This window comes from Alternaria metachromatica (genome assembly GCF_023757995.1).
Source record: "Alternaria metachromatica strain BMP 0045 chromosome Unknown scaffold_28, whole genome shotgun sequence".
In the NCBI taxonomy this organism is placed as follows: domain Eukaryota; kingdom Fungi; phylum Ascomycota; class Dothideomycetes; order Pleosporales; family Pleosporaceae; genus Alternaria; species Alternaria metachromatica.
Window position 1 is genome coordinate 19,167 of NW_026055519.1, and position 19,551 is coordinate 38,717.

The 19,551-nt window shown below is 51.9% G+C and overlaps 5 protein-coding genes across 5 annotated transcripts; 2 read left to right on the plus strand and 3 right to left on the minus strand.

Annotated features, from left to right (window-relative positions):
- Positions 1-1,028: 1,028 nt before the first annotated feature.
- On the minus strand, positions 1,029-2,618 carry J4E83_008861 (putative secondary metabolism biosynthetic enzyme; the record flags this gene model as incomplete). Its single annotated transcript, XM_049335754.1, has 3 exons — positions 1,029-1,505; positions 1,562-1,704; positions 1,757-2,618. 3 exons carry the CDS (start codon positions 2,616-2,618, stop codon positions 1,029-1,031), a joined length of 1,482 nt encoding a protein of 493 aa, XP_049185020.1.
- Positions 2,619-3,251: 633 nt separating this feature from the next.
- Positions 3,252-4,483, minus strand: J4E83_008862 (uncharacterized protein; the record flags this gene model as incomplete). The annotated part of the gene is made up of 3 exons (XM_049335755.1): positions 3,252-4,019; positions 4,068-4,175; positions 4,226-4,483. The coding sequence occupies 3 exons, from the start codon at positions 4,481-4,483 to the stop codon at positions 3,252-3,254; spliced, it is 1,134 nt and encodes a 377-aa protein (XP_049185021.1).
- Positions 4,484-5,010: 527 nt separating this feature from the next.
- Positions 5,011-13,073, plus strand: J4E83_008863 (Type I Iterative PKS; the record flags this gene model as incomplete). The annotated part of the gene is made up of 7 exons (XM_049335756.1): positions 5,011-5,181; positions 5,238-5,382; positions 5,442-5,731; positions 5,763-6,951; positions 7,117-11,786; positions 11,872-12,153; positions 12,204-13,073. The coding sequence occupies 7 exons, from the start codon at positions 5,011-5,013 to the stop codon at positions 13,071-13,073; spliced, it is 7,617 nt and encodes a 2,538-aa protein (XP_049185022.1).
- Positions 13,074-13,211: 138 nt separating this feature from the next.
- On the minus strand, positions 13,212-14,168 carry J4E83_008864 (uncharacterized protein; the record flags this gene model as incomplete). Its single annotated transcript, XM_049335757.1, has 1 exon — positions 13,212-14,168. The coding sequence occupies one exon, from the start codon at positions 14,166-14,168 to the stop codon at positions 13,212-13,214; it is 957 nt and encodes a 318-aa protein (XP_049185023.1).
- A 4,386-nt stretch (positions 14,169-18,554) lies between these two features.
- On the plus strand, positions 18,555-19,550 carry J4E83_008865 (uncharacterized protein; the record flags this gene model as incomplete). The annotated part of the gene is made up of 2 exons (XM_049335758.1): positions 18,555-18,923; positions 18,975-19,550. The coding sequence occupies 2 exons, from the start codon at positions 18,555-18,557 to the stop codon at positions 19,548-19,550; spliced, it is 945 nt and encodes a 314-aa protein (XP_049185024.1).
- Position 19,551: the final 1 nt, after the last annotated feature.

The window sequence follows — 19,551 nt, forward strand, 5'->3', positions numbered from 1 at the left end:
CCTTGAGAAGCCATAACCTTCGACATCTCCTTCCCCAGTCCTTTAGACCCGCCAATCACGAATACCGTCTTCACATGTCAGCGTACATACGCGGATCAGCCAGGTTGCACCATACCTTCCCACTTAGATCACCTTTAGGCGCCATGCTTGCGTGCTGTGAAACGGACGGCAATGCAAAAGAGTGGTGGTTGCCGGAGAATTGATGGGAGCGAAGGTGAGCCAGACACAACGCCGCCACCTCATCCGTGGCCCGTGTAAGGGTTCTGCGCGTTTGTGGCACAGTAACTGTTTAGGCAGCGGCGCTGCATCGCGGTGCACGGCCCGCGTGATTTATGGACTTCACATGTAGACATTAGGCTATGTCAAACTCCAGAATTCGTCTCATACGATAATAAGGCTATGGTAGACTACCTGGTTTATATTGCATGATCGCGTGTAAAGTCAGAAATATGGCAGCTTCAAGTGTGTAGTCAAAGCCCGGGTCGTGTCACTCTATCCGAGCACGGTGAGACTTGGTCATTGCGCATATCCAATACTTGAACAAGAACAAGCATACAAAAGTTCTAGGTGTGGGTTGGACTAAACAACTTGGGCATATCCTAATCTCCAAAAAAGCCTCGACGGAAGAATCCTACATGCACGTATGAGCATCCAAGATCCACCGGCCCGAAGCGCTAGGATGTGAAGGCTGAAGGAACTGCCGCCAACCTTTCTGCAACTATGATCTTACTTCGCCCCATTCCATTCCTTCTCGCCAAGCCTCAACGGCTTACGTGCATATTTTGTGTTGCCCACAACATGTACATGAAGGAATGATCTTCGCGGCTCGGGGACCGCCATTTTGGTACTTTATGAAGTTGATATGAGGGATGATGCGGTTGGCTCCACCTGCCTTGCATGCGCTTTACGCCCCGTTGACCAGGCTACTCCATCCCTGTCGCATTGTGCATAATCTCTAGACTTCCAAGGCGAACTCGAGACGAGAGGAATTATTCGGGTAATAATTGTGAGACCAATGAAAGATACATTCAGTATCTCACCATCGAAGCAGGCATGCCAAACCCAGTCAGCCCTTCATGCGCCATCCAAGTATAGACCTTGTGGGCAGCTTGCGAAACGCCAATTCGCTGCGCGTCATCCTTGCTTCCCTCAATTTCCATCGTTTCCTGAATCCACGCGAAAACCGATGTTACCATCCCGCTTACTTGCTCTTCTGTGTTGCCGGCGTGGAATGTAACCTTTAAGCGACTTTCGCCCTTGGCGACGACGGGGTGCTCAACCGGGAAAACGCAGTATCCGTCTAGTAGTAGGTGGAAATACAGCCAGTATGTGTATGGTTGTCGGGTGCGGATCGTGATGATGTGAGATGTCGCCGTCGGTGATGCTTCCCAGTCCTTTAGTAGGGGGATGGCGAGTAGCCCGGCTTGCTCTGCGCTTTCCCAGAGGGGGTGCGAGATGATTGACTGCAAGAAGAGGTCGACAAGGTCGTGGACTCTTGTTTGGGCCTTGTACAGCGTCAGAAAAGTATGGTCATAGCCATTGACGTGAAGGGGGTAATTACCTGTCTTCCAGCTTCCGATTCCAATAACCTGTAGCCTGTCCGGATGAGTGCTACAGATGCGAATGAAGGCGCAGTCGTGAAGATGATAGTTCGTGCGAAGTTTAGCAGCGTAGACTTGATCGTCTCGTTACCGAGCACTGTAGCTGTATCGCAGGTCAGTATACATGGCTTTCGTGCAGGTGATAAGATACATACCACCTCTTGACGACAAGGCCTTGCCGTATGAATGCATCACTATAGCCACCTCTTTTTCCAGACCAAGAGCGCACACAAGACCCTTGCCTTGCGGCCCATAAATGCCGTTACTATGGGCTTCGTCCACCACAAACTGGACACTTCCGGAAGGAGCCAATTCCTTCGCGGCATCGACAAGCTCTTGCAATGGGCAGACATCGCCGTCCATACTATAGACAGACTCGACAGCTACTAAGACTGATCTTGCGCCCCTTTGAATCAAAGGATTGGACTCTATGATCCATGTTAGGATGCGGCGAAAGTCCTCGATGTCATTGTGCGCAAAACTCTCTCGTTCTCCTGCCAGACTCTGGTCAATTCCTTCATGAGTGCTGGCATGCACCAAGGTATCGTATAGAATTACGTCGCCCGGTCGTGGTATTGACGTCCATATGGCCACGTTTGCTTCGAACCCAGAGGCCAACAATAATGCCGTTTCTGCGCCATGGAATTTAGCGATGTGCTGCTCAGTTTCTTCTATATAGGCGTAGTTTCCTTCGGCGAGTCGCGATCCCGGCGCCCCAGGGTTGTGTTGATCATATCGGGAAAGCTCTTTCAGGTATTCTGTCTTCAAGATGCCGCTGGTGCCAAAGGAGAGAATGTCGTTGGAGATGAAGTCGACTGTGGACTCGGCCGCTTGCCATAGGTTCTGTTGGATCGAGTAGAATGTGTGTGACTTCTTCTTAACTTCTAGTGCGTCTTCCAGGTTGCGATAGAATGAGGACGACGGGATCGTCTTTTGTCGGGGCTTCTGATTCCCGATGCGGGCTGCCAACTCTCGGCTGGGGCTGAAGACGGTCCTTGGGTCGTATGCTTCACCCATTCTGTGGAAACTTTCGTAAAGTAGATGCCCGGGTGTGTAACAGGAATAACCGAGAGTGATGCACTGCACAGTCAAGATAGTCGTTATATGTACGGTGTGCCCCCGGATGGGTGCATAGCCCGTGCGACACAACCATCAGATCGATCTGACTATAGCATTGAGACAGGCAAGAAGAGGAGGACGCCCCAGGGAGGCTGAGTATAGGCGAATGAGATGCTGGATCTGGTGGCACTATCCGTGGGCCATAACTACCCTTGCAGCTTGCAGCAACCGACCTCTCTACGCGGCTGTAGCGATTACAGGCAGCCCTGGAGTGGCCGGTCAAAAGGGTGCCTAGACTCGGCATGCAACATCATATCGGTGAGCTATTACCTGCATGCAGGCGAATTGCACAGGAGTCGGCAAGGTATCAAGCAGTGAGGAGAGCAATAGGGGAGGATCGTCATGACGCGCACCCTTCATGTTCGTCACGTGATGAGAGGGCTCACGTCAGCGGATCGCGTGTGGCTGGGACGCGTTTACCGAAGTCGTGCCGGGGATAGCAGGGCACCTGCATCTTTCCATTCCAGGACTGTGATGAACTACGAAGAATGCGATCCCACCAACCCGCGATGCCAGCCATGCACCCTCTACCTAGCGCCTATCACCCATGTGAACCTTATCGCGATCTGGAAGATCATATTCGCTCAATTCGCTGACCTCGAACTGGTCGCGACGCTTCTTTAGTGGTGCGGCTTTGTGCCACGACGGCAGCCCGCGACGCGTCTCGGCCTGACCTTCAGCATGACCGCTTGAGCCCGGCCGCGTTATCTGTCGCAAGAGCGAGACAACAGAATCCGAGAATGGCAGGGCCTTGACGACTTTGGGAAGCGATGGGAAGCCTATGATGAGGAAACCAGCCGTCATCTCGCCCACACCCCAAAGACCCGCGATGGAGACAATATACAGCTGATCGGATGTGTGCAACAGCCTGTAGATGTAATACAGGCGCACCGCTGCGCTCGCACAGGCGAATATTCCGATACCGAAGAGGAGCGAGATACCGATCTTGCTGGCACGCGACATGTGTAGCTGCCAGATCACCCTTTGTGGCAGCCCGAGGATGACCAGATCGGAGATGAGGTTGACGATACCCGCAGCCATATTGTGGCTTCTCATGTCGATAGGGCACTTACCCTCTACCAAAGGATTCCATATCTTGGTCCGTGGACTGCACTGGAAGATCTCGACTAAGGTACCGACGCCATAGAAGAGGATGTTCGCCCAGATCATGACATGAGAAATCCAGAACACGGCGTTGCGCTGCCCACGAGGCACGAAGATCTTGAGCCAGTCGAGCAAGATGGCTACCTTCAGGAGCATGATGACCAAACCGTAAAAGATTGAGCCCAGATGAACATGCTGTTAAGGATCAGTTAAGGTCCATGTTTCGATCGCTATCGCACTCACGTAAAGGATTGGAAACAGGTTTTGGAGCTGGATGTTCCACTGATGAACTTCAAAGCCTGGGAATATCGCGAGTTTGTATAAGACATATGAGTGTCCAGTATATAGACCCTGTGCAGCCTGTTTAGTTTGGTTTGTCTTCTGGATACTGAGATGCTTACTAGGGCCGATATCAGGAGCGCATCTTCGATGCGAAATGTCTTCAACAGCGCTCTCGACCACAAACGAAGCAGAACCGCAAGTGCAGCGACAATGCTTCCGAGCAAGACAACACCATAGCCAATGGCATGGCTTCCGCCTGGGTGGTCGAAGTTTGAACTCGTACCCATTGGAGGCTCTAGAGCTGGACCCTCCAAAAGCGCGGCTAGGAATATAGCCTGCTCTTCTGGCGAGGATTGTGCGAGCGCAGCTGGGTCCATGATGTGAAGTGATTATGGTATGCGAGTGCGGTTCTGCCTTTGTAAGCAGATTGGATTGACGGGAAGGGCGGTAGAGCAAAGGAAAAATGATTCCAGCGCAGTGGATGACTGCCTTGCCGGCGCTTTATCAAGCTGACTGGCTACGGCAGATTGAACGTACGTGGGTGGCAGTGGGCGATATTAACGGCTGACATTTGGTCGCTTTGGGAAACCAACTCGCATGCAGCCACCCCTGCACGCGCATCGACTCTTTCAAGGAAATAACCTCCAAGGATGTTGACGCTTCCTGTAGGTCTGCCTTGGGGGCCACAGGCTGTAATGGCTTACCACCAATAGCCATACCATCGGTAGCAACGGCCAATTACTTCGCACCCCAGCATACGTCGAGATGGTCTTACCTGGGAAAGCTCGAAATAGCATGACCGTCTCTATGCGCTTTCTCTTCCGATATATTTTGGTGTAACTGAATCAGCACTACACGTGAACAGTGACTGAACACCGTGAACTTACGCCGAAGCCTCACAGCCATGGAGCCCATCGCCATCGTCGGGCTGTCGTACAAGCTACCGGAAGGTGATAATGAGGATCACAGCTTCTGGGACAATCTTCAAAGAGGCAGAAGCCTCAGTCGTCCGTGGCCTAAGTACCGAGGCAACATCGATGCATTCTACAGCTCCAACGTAGCGATGGATAATACGGTAAGCTACATCCACGAAACGTCAAGAGAGCAGCCAATGCTAAGGGAGGTTGACAGGTATACTCCACGAATGCTCACTTTGTCAAAGAAGATCCTGCCGCCTTTGATGCAGCCTTCTTCTCCATAACCTCGAAAGAGGCCGCATCGATGGATCCTCAGCAGAGATGGCTACTGGAAACTTCATACAAAGCACTGGAGAATGGTGAGTGCTACCCAACCTCTGCATCGCCAGTGTCGTCGGCCAAGTCTAACCGTCTACAGCTGGAATTCCACCAGAAACCCTTGCTGGATCACAGACGGCAGTTTTCGCTGCTTCCATGTCCGATGACTACAGCAGAATCTTGGCTAGAGACCCCGACGAAGCACCGACCAATACCGCGACGGGTACTTCGCCTTCTATCCTAGCCAATAGGCTTAGCTGGTACTTCGACTTCAAAGGGCCTAGCATCCAACTGAACACGGCATGCTCGACAAGCATGATTGCGATGGATTTGGCTTGTCATTCGCTTCGTAGCGGCCAGAGCTCAATGGTAACGCTGCCCTACGAGATCGTGCCACTACAAGAGTACTGACACGCGCTAGGCTCTTCTTGCTGGAGCGAACGTCCTCCTCAGCGTCGAAATCTCGCTTTACCTATCGAACATGCAGATGCTCTCACCAGACGGCGTCTCCTATAGCTTCGATCACCGTGCTAATGGCTACGCCCGTGGAGAAGGTGCGGTAGTGCTGGTACTCAAGAGGCTTTCGGACGCGATTCGAGATTCAGATGTCATACGTGCCGTAGTTCGAGCGACTGGCTCAAACCAGGATGGACGCACACCAGGCATCACGCAGCCCAGCGCGGAATCGCAAGAGCAGTTGATAAGACACGTTTATAAGAGCTGCAACTTGGGATTTGAGTCTACGCGATACGTCGAAGCTCATGGAACTGGTACTCAGCTCGGAGATGCCACGGAGATGAAGGCGATAGGCAGGGCCTTCCGGGCTAGCCGATCACAAAAACACCCGCTATATGTTGGATCCGTCAAATCTAATATAGGCCATCTCGAAGGCTGTAGCGGACTAGCTGGAATTCTCAAGTCTATCATGATATTGGAAATGGGCGTCATACCACCGAGCGCACTCTTCGAGAAGATCAGTCCAAAGATCAACGCCAAGATCTACAATGTTGAGGTACCCACGAAATGCATCCCATGGCCGACCAATGGGCTGCGTCGCATCTCAGTCAACTCCTTCGGTTTCGGCGGTTCCAACGGACATGTCATACTGGACGATGCATATCACACTCTTGAGTCCATGAATCTACAAAGCTTCCACAATACATTGGTTCCCTCGACTCTGCAGAAGCCACAAACGAATGGCAACACTCCAAATGGGAACTTGAATGGCACAAACGATCACGACCATGCCAGCGAGTATGGGGTGACTGTCGATCCTGCTCATATGAATGGCTCGACAACCGTGATTACTACTCAAAGTGTCAAGGCACCGGAAGGGAGTGTCCAGCTACTCGTCTGGTCTGCGAGGGACGAAGCTGCGTTACGACTCGTAATACAGCAGTATACAGATTACTTCGACAAGCGCGTATTAGGGCACGAAGAGAAACTACGTCGCCTCGCGTATACTCTGTCCTCTCGTAGGAGTGTCATGGCGTGGAAGGCATACGCAGTCGTTGATCCCGGCGAGAAGTCCACGACCATTAGCGCTGCTACCTCGACCCTCATACGTTCAGCTCGGGAGGCTGGCATGGCATGGATATTCACTGGCCAAGGTGCGCAGTACGCTCACATGGGCTGGGAACTGCTCAGATTTCCCATCTTCAGGTCAACTTTGGTCAGGATCGGGAATTTCTTTCGCTCATTAGGCGCAACATGGTCGTTACTTGGTAAGACAGCCAACCGCCTCTACTTTGGCATTCACGCTGACTCTTGACTAGACGAGATGGAGCACGGGAACAACATCAATCAGCCCTGTTTCAGCCAGCCCCTCTGCACTGCTCTCCAGATAGCGCTTGTGGAACTGCTAAGAAGCTTCAGTATTGCGCCACTTGCAGTGGTTGGCCACTCCTCTGGCGAGATCGCCGCGGCGTACTGTATCGGTGCTTTGTCACTTGAGTCCGCATGTAAAGTCGCCTACCATAGAGGAAGACAGGCTAATCAGCTTATGGAATCTTTACCTCGTCCCGGAGCCATGATGTCAGTCAATCTTCCTGAAAGTGGCGTTTCAGGATACCTGGCCAAGGCTTCTCTCTCTGGAAATATCCACGTTGCTTGCGTCAACAGCCCTTTCAACGTAACATTATCTGGCGATGAGGCCAGCATCGACACCTTGAAAGATCGGCTGGATGAAGACGGCATATTCGCGCAGAAAGTGAGAACGGGCGTAGCTTACCATTCTCCTGCTATGCATGACATCTCCGCGGAGTATTACTCGTCGATGGGTCCACTCGAACGAGGCGAGCAACAAGGCTCGATCTTCATGGTTTCCTCTGTGACTGGCACAGTAGTTGATGCCGATGCCTTGGTCACAGGTACTTACTGGGTCGATAATCTTGTCTCCCCCGTCAGATTTGCGGACGCCCTGCGATACCTTGCCGTGACAGCACCGAAGCTCGATCGCAACCACACTATACATGACTATATCGAAATCGGACCTCATGCAGCACTGAAGAGACCTACCACCGAAACACTGGGCCAATATACGACCAAGAAGCAAGCTAGGTACATGTCTTTGTTGTCGAAATTCGATTCTTCTCTCAGATCCACCCTGATGACAATCGGGTGCTTGTTTACGTATGGATATGCTCCGTCGATCGATGCGGCGAATCTACAAGATGCTCAAGCGGAACGCCTGCAGATACTGGTTGACTTGCCTGAGTACCCTTTCGATCGTTCGCAGACATACTGGCACGAGACTCGACTTAGCCGAGACTGGCGGATGCGCAACAACGCACCAAGAAGCGTTCTCGGCATATGTGCTACAGACTGGAATCCTTCCGAGCCGCGATGGCGAAAGATGCTTAGTCTAGAAGAGACTCCTTGGCTTGCAGACCACGTCGTAGGTGACCAGGCGCTTTTCCCGGCCACCGGGATGATCATGATGGCTCTAGAAGCCGTAAAACAGCACTTTCAGGCCGACCAAGTCATCTTGGGCTACAATATCAAAGAAGCAACCTTCATGAATCCCATTGTCGTTAGCTCTGAGCCTAATAGCAAGACAGAAGTGGTCACTCAGCTACGCCCGCTTCGTCAGGACTACGAGAAGACGTCGACACGTTCAGAAGTTCGTATTTTCGCTCGACCAGATAGCGAGTGGATTGAGTGTGTCCGAGCTGAAGTGCATGTGGACTACGAAGAGACTGCCACCGAAGTAGACTGCGGTCTTGAAGCCAGAGCTCACGCTAAGGCATTGCTCGATAGCTACGTTGCCGCGGAAGAACAATGCACGCTTCCTATAAGCAAGACGACCTTCTATGACTGGCACAAGAACCAAGGTCTCAAATACGGCGAAGCGTTTGCGTTGGCAGACAATATCCATTGGGATGGCGACGAGCTCGGTATTGCGAGCGTCGACGTTAGCGCGCCCATGCATTTTTACGAAGGGGTCGTGCACCCAGCAGTACTTGATGCAGCCTGCCAGGTCTGCTTTACTGCGCCGTCTACTGGCATGTCAGACAAATTACCGACGATTATTCCTCACAAAGTCTATGATACCTGGATATCAGCATCTGGGTGGCAACACCCTCAAACTCGCCACATTAGAATGCTCACGACATCAAGGTTCAAGAGGACGATTAAAGGTATCGAGAGCTCCTTCACGGCGCTTGCAGATGACGGATCACCGCTTTGTCATGTATCGCGTCTAGAGATGTCGCCAGTGCTCGGCGCTGAAACGAAGAGCGAAGTGGAAAGGAAACTGCTACATGGCTTTGACTGGAAGCCGCAGCTATCGCTCATGAAGCCAAGCCAGCTCCAGGTGTATTGCGAAGCTGATTACCTCGCGGATGATGAATCAATGCACGTCAAATTCATCCTCGAACTTGAGCAGACGATTCGCACTGTTGTTCACCGCAACCTCGACCGGCTGGAAGACACGGACTGGTCTACAGCACCAACACACATGAAGAAATACCTGTCATGGCTCAAGCTACACCTTGAGCACGTACCGATACTGTCGCAAGCAGAGCTCGCGGATGAAGAGCTAAACGATAAGCTCTATCATCTGAGTACGCAATTCCCGGACTGGAGAATGTTCATCGAGATAGCAGAGCACATTGTCCCCATCGTACGCGGCGACATCAATGCGCTCGAGCTGCTTTTCTCCACGACTCTCGCCCAAGACATATACAAGGCTATGTTCGCGCCAGTTTACAATGATAAGTTCATCTCGTACCTCAGCCTAGTGGCACACGAGAACCCAACACAGAAGATCCTTGAGGTTGGTTCAGGGACAGGCGCTATGACGGATCACATCATTTCCACTCTTCGCGACGTCGAGACCCGTACCGGCGGTACAGCATTCTCTAGCTACACCTACACAGACGTCTCCCCAGGCTTCTTCGAGAAGGCACGCGAAAAGTTCTCTCACATCCAGGATCGCATGGTCTTCAAGACTTTTGATATCGAAAGCGACGTCACAAAGCAAGGATTCCAATCCGGTACTTACGACGTAATCCTCGCCGGTAGTGTCATCCATGCCACGAAGAACCTCGCCCTCACACTCCAGAATCTGAGACGTGCGTTGAAGCCCGGAGGCAAACTCATTTTCCATGAGACTACGGCGCCAGACTGCTTCCTCATGAACTTTGGCTTTGGCATACTGCCTGGCTGGTGGCTCAGCGAAGAGAAGTTCCGTACTTCCGGACCTACCATCACAGAACCGGAGTGGGATCGCTTGCTACGGGAAAACGGGTTCTCGGGCAACGACTTCGTTATTCGCGATTATGAGGAGCCTGCTGCGCATCAATGCAGCGTAATCTTTTCCACTGCTGACGAAGACCTCCAACCCACGCAAAGAAGTGGTAGAATACTGTTCGTTGTCAACGATGCCAACCAGTCTCACTATGGTTTGGGTACCCAACTCTTGCAGCAAAAGCCCTCAACATTCCGTACGACAACAAGGATATGCCTATTTACACAGGTTGGCGTTGCCGAAGTGTCTAAAGAAGACATCGTCGTCTTCCTCGCTGATATAAGTGGGGATATCTTGATGTCCACATCAGCTGAAGCATTACAACTCATCCGGGAATGGGTGCATGCATCCGAGAATCTCTTGTGGGTCTCTTCTGCTGTGCTTCCCAACAACACCGACTGCTCTCCTTATCCCTGTGCTAGTCTTAAGGATGGCTTTCTTCGGGCCATGCGGCTAGAGTTCGCTAACAAGCGTATCGTAACGCTCTCGATTGAGGATGCAGTCCGCGACTGGATCAGCGGATGCGATGCCATCTGGGATGTCCTTGACGTAATGTCCTCAGCGCAGTCGCCAGAACTCGAGTACGTGCTTCGCGATGGCCACATGCTGACCGGGCGGCTCGTAGAAGAGAAGGATCTGAACGTGGACTTGAACTCATTGGTCAAGCCACAGATGCGGACAGAACCCTGGCTTCCCGGTCCACCACTCAAGATCGAGATTGGAAGCAGAGGCTCTCTCGAAACATTGCATTTCGCAGAAGATACTGAACATCATGCTCCCCTCGGAGACCGAGAGGTCGAGATTGAAGCCAAAGCGTGGGGCCTGAATTTCCGCGATATGTTCCAGGCGCTCGGTCGGCTGGAAGAAGATACCTTCGGCTCTGACTGCGCTGGTATAGTCACGCGCGTAGGCTTCGCTTGTACACAGTTTAAACCAGGAGACAGAGTTTGCATTTGCGGTGTCGGATGCATGCGAATGTTGCCTCGCGCTGACGAATGGGCTACCGTTGCGATTCCAGAGGCCGTCTCGTTCGAAGAAGCGTGCGCAGTGCTAAACTGTGGCATAACAGCCTATTACTCCCTGGCCGAAGTTGCGAGATTGCAAAAAGGAGAAAAGATTCTGATACATGCTGCATCTGGCGCGACTGGTCAGCTTGCTATCCAAATTGCCAAATTGATCGGCGCTGAAATATTCGTGACCGTAGGCTTCGACTTCAAGAAGCAGCATCTCATCGACCTGTATGGGATTCCTTCCGACCACATCTTTTACAGTCGAAACACGACTTTCGCGAAAGGCATCATGCGTCTCACAAATGGGTACGGCGTTGACGTCGTGCTGAATTCTCTTGTGGGAGAGGGACTGCGTGCCTCGTGGGAATGCGTTGCACCATATGGCAGATTTGTTGAGATTGGCAAAGCTGACATCAACGCCAATTCCTCACTTCCAATGGCGGCTTTTGCAAACAATGTCTCGTTCTTCGCGGTTGATCTGCGCCATATCGCTTTGAATCGCAAGCAGATGGGACGGGACTTACTCCACAAGACGATGGATCTTGTCGGAGAAGGGAACATACACTGTCCGAGGCCATTGAACCTTTTCCCGGTGTCAGACGTTGAGGGCGCGTTTAGGTATCTCCAGAGTGGGAAGAATACTGGACGCATCATCATCCAAATCGATCCTTCTGCAAAAGTGCAGGTACGTTTGTCAGGTCTTAAGTATCGATCAAGACTGACTAGTTTAGAAACGCGTTCTCCGCCGTCGATCGTGGCAATTTGACCAGAACGCCAGCTATGTCGTTGCCGGAGGACTGGGTGGCATCGGGAGATCCATACTCAGATGGGTGGCCTCTAGGGGCGCGCGACATCTGATCGTACCATCGAGGTCTGGTACTGCTTCGGGAGCTGCTGTTGAACTGGTGAGCGAACTAGCGGAGCTGGGCATCAACGTGTGCACCCCGAAGTGTGATGCATCCAATGCAGAGTCGCTCTCTGATCTTCTCGCTGCATGCGCAAAGTCTATGCCGCCAATTCGAGGTTGCATCAACGCCACCATGATGCTGAATGTAAGTCTCTCAATGCTCACGCTCGAGAAATCGCTTACCAAGTCTCGTAGGACGCGACATTCGACAACATGAGTCACACTCAGTGGGTTCAGACTATCCGTTCCAAAGCCCACACTTCATGGAATCTCCACACCGTGCTTCCTCGAGATCTGGATTTCTTCATCATGTTATCGTCGGTGGCAGGCGTCGCAGGCAACATTGGTCAGTCCAACTATGCAGCAGGCTGCACCTTCCAAGACGCACTCGCACGTCATCGAGTCCAGCACCAGCAGCGCGCAACGTCCATTGACCTGGGTGTCATGCGCACCATCGGCATCGTCGCGGAGACTGAACGCTTACACGAGAACTTCAAAAAGTCCGGCAGTCTCGGTCAGATTGAAGAAGATGAGTTCCTAGCGGTGTTGACCATATACTGTGACCCAGAACATACGAAGATGCCGATGACAATAGACAAGAGTCAGATCGCCATGGGTCTAGTAACTCCCGTTGATCTGATCGAACGCAATTTGGAACCAGCTGAGGTGTTGCAGCGCCCACTCTTCGCATCCTTCTCGCAAGCCCGTGGCACAAACCAGTCCAACACACAGAGTAGCGTCAGTGCCGCTACGCTGTTCAATCTTGCGGAGGACGATGAGCAGCGAGTAGCAGTAGTCCTCGAGGCGCTGGCGCGCAAGCTCGCCCGCGCACTGTCCATCCCTCCAGAGGAGATTGACGTCAATAAACCCCTTCACGCTTTCGGGGTGGATTCACTTGTCGCAGTCGAGCTGCGCAACTGGATTGGCAAGGAGTTTGCTGCGGACATTGCGGTTTTCGATATCATGCGCGGTAGGACCGTGGCCGCAATCGGGGAGCTGATCACGAAGATGAGTCAACTCAAGCGGACGAAGAAAACTGTGGCCAGTCTTGAGGCAGATGCATGATGCGATAGACAATTTTCATGTTGCTTGAGGGATCGCTGCAGTGGGAACGCGGATGGCTGGGACTCCAGCCACTTCGTTACGATAGGGGCATTTGGCCCGTGGGTTCGGTCTAACCATAAACGGAATGTTATCATGACATCATAGCGAAGCACTCTCCCTGCTGTCTTTCTTCTCCTTGTGACGATCTAACCGCACCTCCAGCGGGCCCAAGTGCCGCTGTGAAGCTACTGTTCCTCTCAATACAGCGTAGAGGTAGATTCCGGTCAGCACCTCCGGCCTTCCATTCCGCTGCACACTCTGCGTCTGATCTTGCAGCGCTGCGTCCGTATTCACTGTCGGGTCGCTGGGAGATGTCGCCTTCATCGCTTTCTTGTCCTTGCATATCCAGACGTTGCCTAGCATTAACGCAGCGAGGATGCTGAGGGCTAAAAATGGCAAAATGGAGATGAACGACCAACTAATAGCGTTGGCGGCAGCAGATCGGAAGCGTTCCAGATCTTCCAACGAGAGGTCGCTGACGGCATTCAATGCGGTGGGTGAGTTGACGTCGAATCTAGATGACCCTTCGCTACCGACGAAGTAGGCCGACATCTTGTTCTGGAAGACCGAGCCCATCACCGTCAAAGCTATGGTTCCACCAAAAGGACCAGCGAAGCTCAAAAGGCCGAGAATGACAGCGATCTTGTCCCGGTACATTCCTGTCAGGTGTAGGTTCTCTGGCATAAAGCGGATGCCAGTACCGAACCCGGCGACGCCCATGAGCACGTTGACAGCGGTCCTCTGGCGAGCACGTATAGCCCATGATAGTGCTCCGATGCTACCTGTCTCTACGATTGTACCGATCAATAAGGGCCAGATGGTCTGTCGAGGGTGTACGTTGCACATGATAATGGCAGTGTATACGCCGATACCGATCCCGGGAACGTAGAACAGCAGCTGGAGCCCAGCTTTACCAGCGTCGAAACCCTCAACAAGAGTGAAGTAGATACCGGCGAAGTAGAAGCAGGCGTAGAGAGCTGCACCTGTTGCTGCGGAGATGATACAGACTAGGGTCACATCCTTCTCGTGAAAGAGCTGGTATGGCACCACGGGCATGATCCGTGGAAGTCGTTGCGCGAGATGTCGGCCCGGCGCCATGTATCGTTGGTACACCACGAACACTACCAGCAAGAATGGGCCGGTGATAAGCGGTGTTAGGACGGCTGGTGATGTCCAGGCATAAGCCGAGCCACCCCAACTGGTCGCCAGGATAATCAGCGCCACTCCAACGACGAACGTTCCCACGCCGATCAGGTCGATACACGCGCATCCATCGAGGAAAGACCTAAGAGAAGTCTGACCCGACTGCGGATGAGCCACCGAGTACCTCCCGTTCTTCAGATCAGGTCGCAGGAACGCAATAGTGAGGATGCTTATTGCGCTTAAGGCGGACAAGAGCACAAAGACATATCGCCAATGCACATTCGTCATGTAGCCTCCGATCTGATTACCTGTTAGCAGTAATAAGCTCAGCTGCTAAGAGTCATACCAAAGGTCCAGTTGCATACGCAATGCCGATCAAGAAGTGAAAGATGCTAGTATTGAACGCTTGCTCTTTCAGGGACACGTTGTCCGCCAAGATGATGAGAGAGCATGTAGACATGCCGGCCGTCCCCACACCCTGTAGTGCTCGACCAAGTACCAAGATTGGCCAAATTTGTGCGCTTGCACAAAGGACGCCGCCCAAAGTCATAATTATAACAGCAATCTGCAGGGCTGCGTACCGTCCGAAGACATCAGCTATCTGGCCGAACAAAGGGACGAACGCAGTGTCTGTGAGTGTGAAGGCTGTGCCGATCCAGCTTATCTGGTTCAAAGCTTCTGTTTGATAGTAAGCATGTACACTGGCGGTCCTTGGAGAGAGTACTTACGGAAATGAGAGGCGATGAACGGCTGCGCTGTGGCGACAACAGTTAGATCCATACTCGCGGTATAGAAGCCTGGCAACAGCAGTAGGAGAAACTTCCATCGTCGCGCTTGAGTTATCCATGTTTCTCTGCTAGTAGCCGCAACAATACTAGCTGTGATGAACTCAGGTTGGTGTTCTTGGCCAGACTGCGACGGCGCCGTCATCGTAAGGTGAAGACAATGCGGAATTTAGTTCTTGAAGACCTTGGAAGGTCTTATATAAAAACTGAACTGGTGTATACATCAATGTATACTTTAATTCTGGCTTCGAAACCCACGCCGTTCTTTTGAAGAATGTTGCATATCTCTATCATAGAGTGCCAAGTGTATTGGCGAAGTGTTGACGAGTGCGAGAGGTCGGTGGCGCAGGCCAAGCATGTCGCATTCGCTAGCACCGGGCGTCAGGTGCGATTCTCAGCCTAAATTCGCATTCGCTAGATTGTTCGCATTGAGGAAGTTGTATCTTCCGAGACATCCACATGACTGACGTCAACTTCGTGTGTCTCTCTTGTATGTTGCATATACTTGTAGGTGCAGCGTAGACATAATCTAGCAACATGATCTCTTATAAAAGCTTTCTTGACTCAAACTAGTACGAGGGCTGAGCGAGATCATCGGAAGTGAGCGAACAACACCACAGACTGCTACTACATGATATTGAGACGAAGGAACGTTATGAACATCAGACTAAAAATTGGCAAATACGATAGATGAAGGAAGTGAGAGCAACGCCGAACATTCTCAGCCTGGTCGTGAGATGATGTGAGCTCCACGTACAGATCTTAAGTCTCTCTGGTAGTCATTCATCCTTGCAGAGAAGATGCGAATAAGATCAGCAACATTCTGATGAAACTTCTTGCGCTCAGCGTCGTTCGAGAACTCGAACCGAAGCCAGTACATGTCCCGCACGCGCACCGCACCTGCGTCAGATGAAGACCAGTGTGCTCCGACAGCCGCCAGATTCCAGCTGTTGAGCCCTTTCTCCGTATAAAAACGACGTGCTAGCAGTGATGTACCAGATCGCTCTAGCACACTGACTGTACAGCTGGCTTTGGTGCTTCGGCAGTCGCAGCTTTTTGGCTCGATCTTCGTACGCTCGTCGAGCTCAATGGCTAGGAAGGATAACTGTCCTGTGACTGGCTGTTTGAGAAATACCACAAGTAACGGTGGCTCTGGTTGTGTCAATTGCACCGCCCTGACTGCAGAGCCCAGTGAGATCTCTTGTGAGTGAGCGCTGGAGATGTTGCTCATGATACTGGACGTCGAGGTGAATGTCCGTTCGCTGAGTGGCTCAGGACTCCATGCACCCGATACAGTTTCTGAATAATTTAACAGGTCCTCTGACGTCCTGCTGTATTGATGTTGGGACGCGGGTCTCTTTTGAAAAGCAGCTTTCTGCCACAACTGTATGTTTCCGATCTCAGTCAGTACGTCGATGGTCTTGCTTGGTCTTGTTTCGGATGCGCCGCCGATCATTGGGAAGCCCTGCCCTTTCACGAGCGATGTGACTATTACAGTTCTCCTTCACACGTGTCAGTCTCATGCAGGCATAGAGTTGAAGTGCTGCTTGCGCGACAAGTTGTGTAGGCTGAAGCTACCCACCTTTGATGTACGCATCTGTAACCCGTTATGAGGTGTTGCAATCTGAACAAGTCGGTACATGAGCGAAACTCTGGAGTCAGGCCATTTGTGTCATCAGGCGAGCTCTGCAGCTTTACGCTACAAGAAGCATCTTGCGAGCCTGGGACTTTCGGTATTGCATATACAGGGACCAGGAAAACCTTTCTTGGGTCAAGGTTGAGTCTTTGTGTTACTCTGTCTCTGGAACTGCCGCCAGTGCAAGATGTTATAGTCGTGGCGGTATCTTCCATTCCCAACGTCCCATCCATGTTACGCACTACGCGAAAGGTATGTGTCTGCGTACCGGAGACAAGCGAAATGTCCAGAAGAACTCCAAGATTCGTTTCGTGCACGTTGTCGTTGATGGAGATAGGTCTCGGCCAGATAGCAAGCATTTCCTCGGGAGACCGCATAATAGTAGATAGTCGGGGGCGCGCGATTGGACTGCTAGCGATTCGAGCGCACTCTATGCGAAGTCGTCGATCCATTTCCCGGATGCACCTATCATAGAGACCACCTGGATTTGAGCTTTGGATACTTGACCAATCGTGTCCTTCCCTAATCTTGTCCATTAGCCATATGCTTTTGAGAAGGCGAAGATATGATGTCGCATCTCCATACGGACGAACGCCATTGAAATGATTGCAAAAGGCTTCTAGGCCTTCTCTGACTGATACTTGCAGTCCGTCAGATGTTTTCTCCCAGTCAAACGTATACAATAAAGAACGTTGCTGTAACTCCGCTGTGAAGCGCTCGGCAAGTTCGACAGGGACTTCTATATCTCGCTTGATCACCGGCTGATACGCGTCGGTGCTTGAATCGCGACTATCAACAAGTAGGTGCTTCAGCTCCTGAATTCGCTCCGCCAGGTCTTGGTGTTGTTCATTGTGGAGATCCCGCAGCTGTGTTTGGACATGAATGTTGAACGCGTCGAGAACGAGACCAATCTTGACGCTGTGATATTTCAAACGCTCAGTCAAATCTCTGACCTGCGCATCCGTATTCAGGTTGTAGATGATGTTGGTGATGAAGCCGTCTTTGCCAGTACGAAATTTGCTGACGTCATTGAGCAACTGCTGACACTGTTCCAGCGTCAAGCGGAAGTTGCCCACGATATCGATCAGCGCTGTGGTATCATATAGTTCAGGTCCATAGCTCTCGAGCCTTTCGTTTTCTAAGCCGGTGTTCGCGGTTCTGACGATGGATTCGATGGTGTTGAGACTCCAGTGCAGCCGGAACAACGCGTCGCCAAACTCAAGATACCGTCGCGCTAAAACAATACGGTTAGCGCGGAACGTGGGTGGGGTGGCTGGGAGGACAAACGCAGCGACTTCTCCTCCGTGAACCCCTTCTCGTATATGATCCACGATAATTTGATGGCACCGCAAACAAAGCTGAGTACACCGAAATCCCACGGCATGTTACCGACAGTTGCAATGCTTTGAGAAGATGCAGGCTAGGGACCGACGACGATACCTAAGGAGCTGTCTGCCGTTATCTGGCACACGCGCATCCCTTCCTCGCGCATCCCCTGCATCTCCTCAACTGTGGCAAGCGATGCTTTGTTCACTTTCGGATTTAGCCTTGCACTCCTACGCAAAGTGGCTTTCTATTGAATTTCGAAGCGACCTCGTGTTAGTGGCTGCTGTTCACATGGCAAGTATCGTTAAGTAAGGAGTCGCAGCTTCGCGGTGCGAAGGCTTTGAAAGTCGACGGAAAGAACAAAACTCTGAGCAAGGGCTTCGAAGACTAGCTCTTCTGCCGGGTGATAACTAATGCATGAAACTCAAGGGATAAGTCATTCAGATACCATTACCGGCTTCTTGCTGGACAGTCACTACTGTAGCCAGGTACTACTTATCCAACCAGATTCCTGAGCTTCACCAGCTTCAAATCGATGCTCAGTACCGAACGATGGACGAATCATTTAGCGTCCAATCGGGAGATCGCAGCCTGTGCTTAGACGAAGAAGACCGCGCATACCTCGAGGCTTTGAACGACAAAGATGTTGTCGCTACGAAAAGCACGCCGAATCCTCTAGGTCTCTTCTCAGTAGTGGCCTTCATACTCCAGCAAGTCATCGGTACTGGCATATTCCGAACACCATGGACCGTTATGCAGGTCACCGAGAGCTCGGGAATCACGCTTTGCTTTTGGGCTTTCGGTGGGCTTGCAGCCATCACGGGTTCTATATTGTACATCGAGTTCGGCTTGACTACACCTCGGCATTCAATTGATGGCGAAAGAGTGCCGATTGTACGCAATGGTGGAGACATGAACTACGTGAGTGCAGAACTGCAAGCCTGCCACTGATACACGGCTGACCGCGACTAGGTGAACTACCTCATCAAGCGACCCAAGTTCTTCGTCTTTTCCTTCTACGCAGTCAACCACGTGATCATTGCTTCGAGCGCAGCCAACGCATTGACTTTCGGCGACGACATAATAGGCTCTCCAGGAACTGATCGAGGTGCAGGCAAGGATGCGGCGGCACGATGTCTCGCAATAATGGCAGTAACGCTTCCGTGCTTCTTGCATGCGTTCACTCGACGTGGAGGTATCATTCTTAACAATGTCATCGTCGTTGTTAAGATCGCCATTCTTTGTGTGTTCCCCATCATGGCGATATGTGTATTGGCCGGTGTCGCGCATACGAATCACGCAACAGCCAATATGGCATACAAGAACTCGTTTGCGCGGACGCACGGAAACGCCGACAGCTATACGCAAGGCATGCTAGCGGTCTTTTACGCCTATGGGGGGTACAACCAAGCCAACTATGTAAGTCTCGATCGGCCTGATGAAGCTTACGTCCCGTTGAACTACCGCTTATCCATATCCAGATACTCTGCGAAATCCACAGACCACGCAAGAACTTCCCCAAAGGCATCATCATCGCTCTCGGAATGAT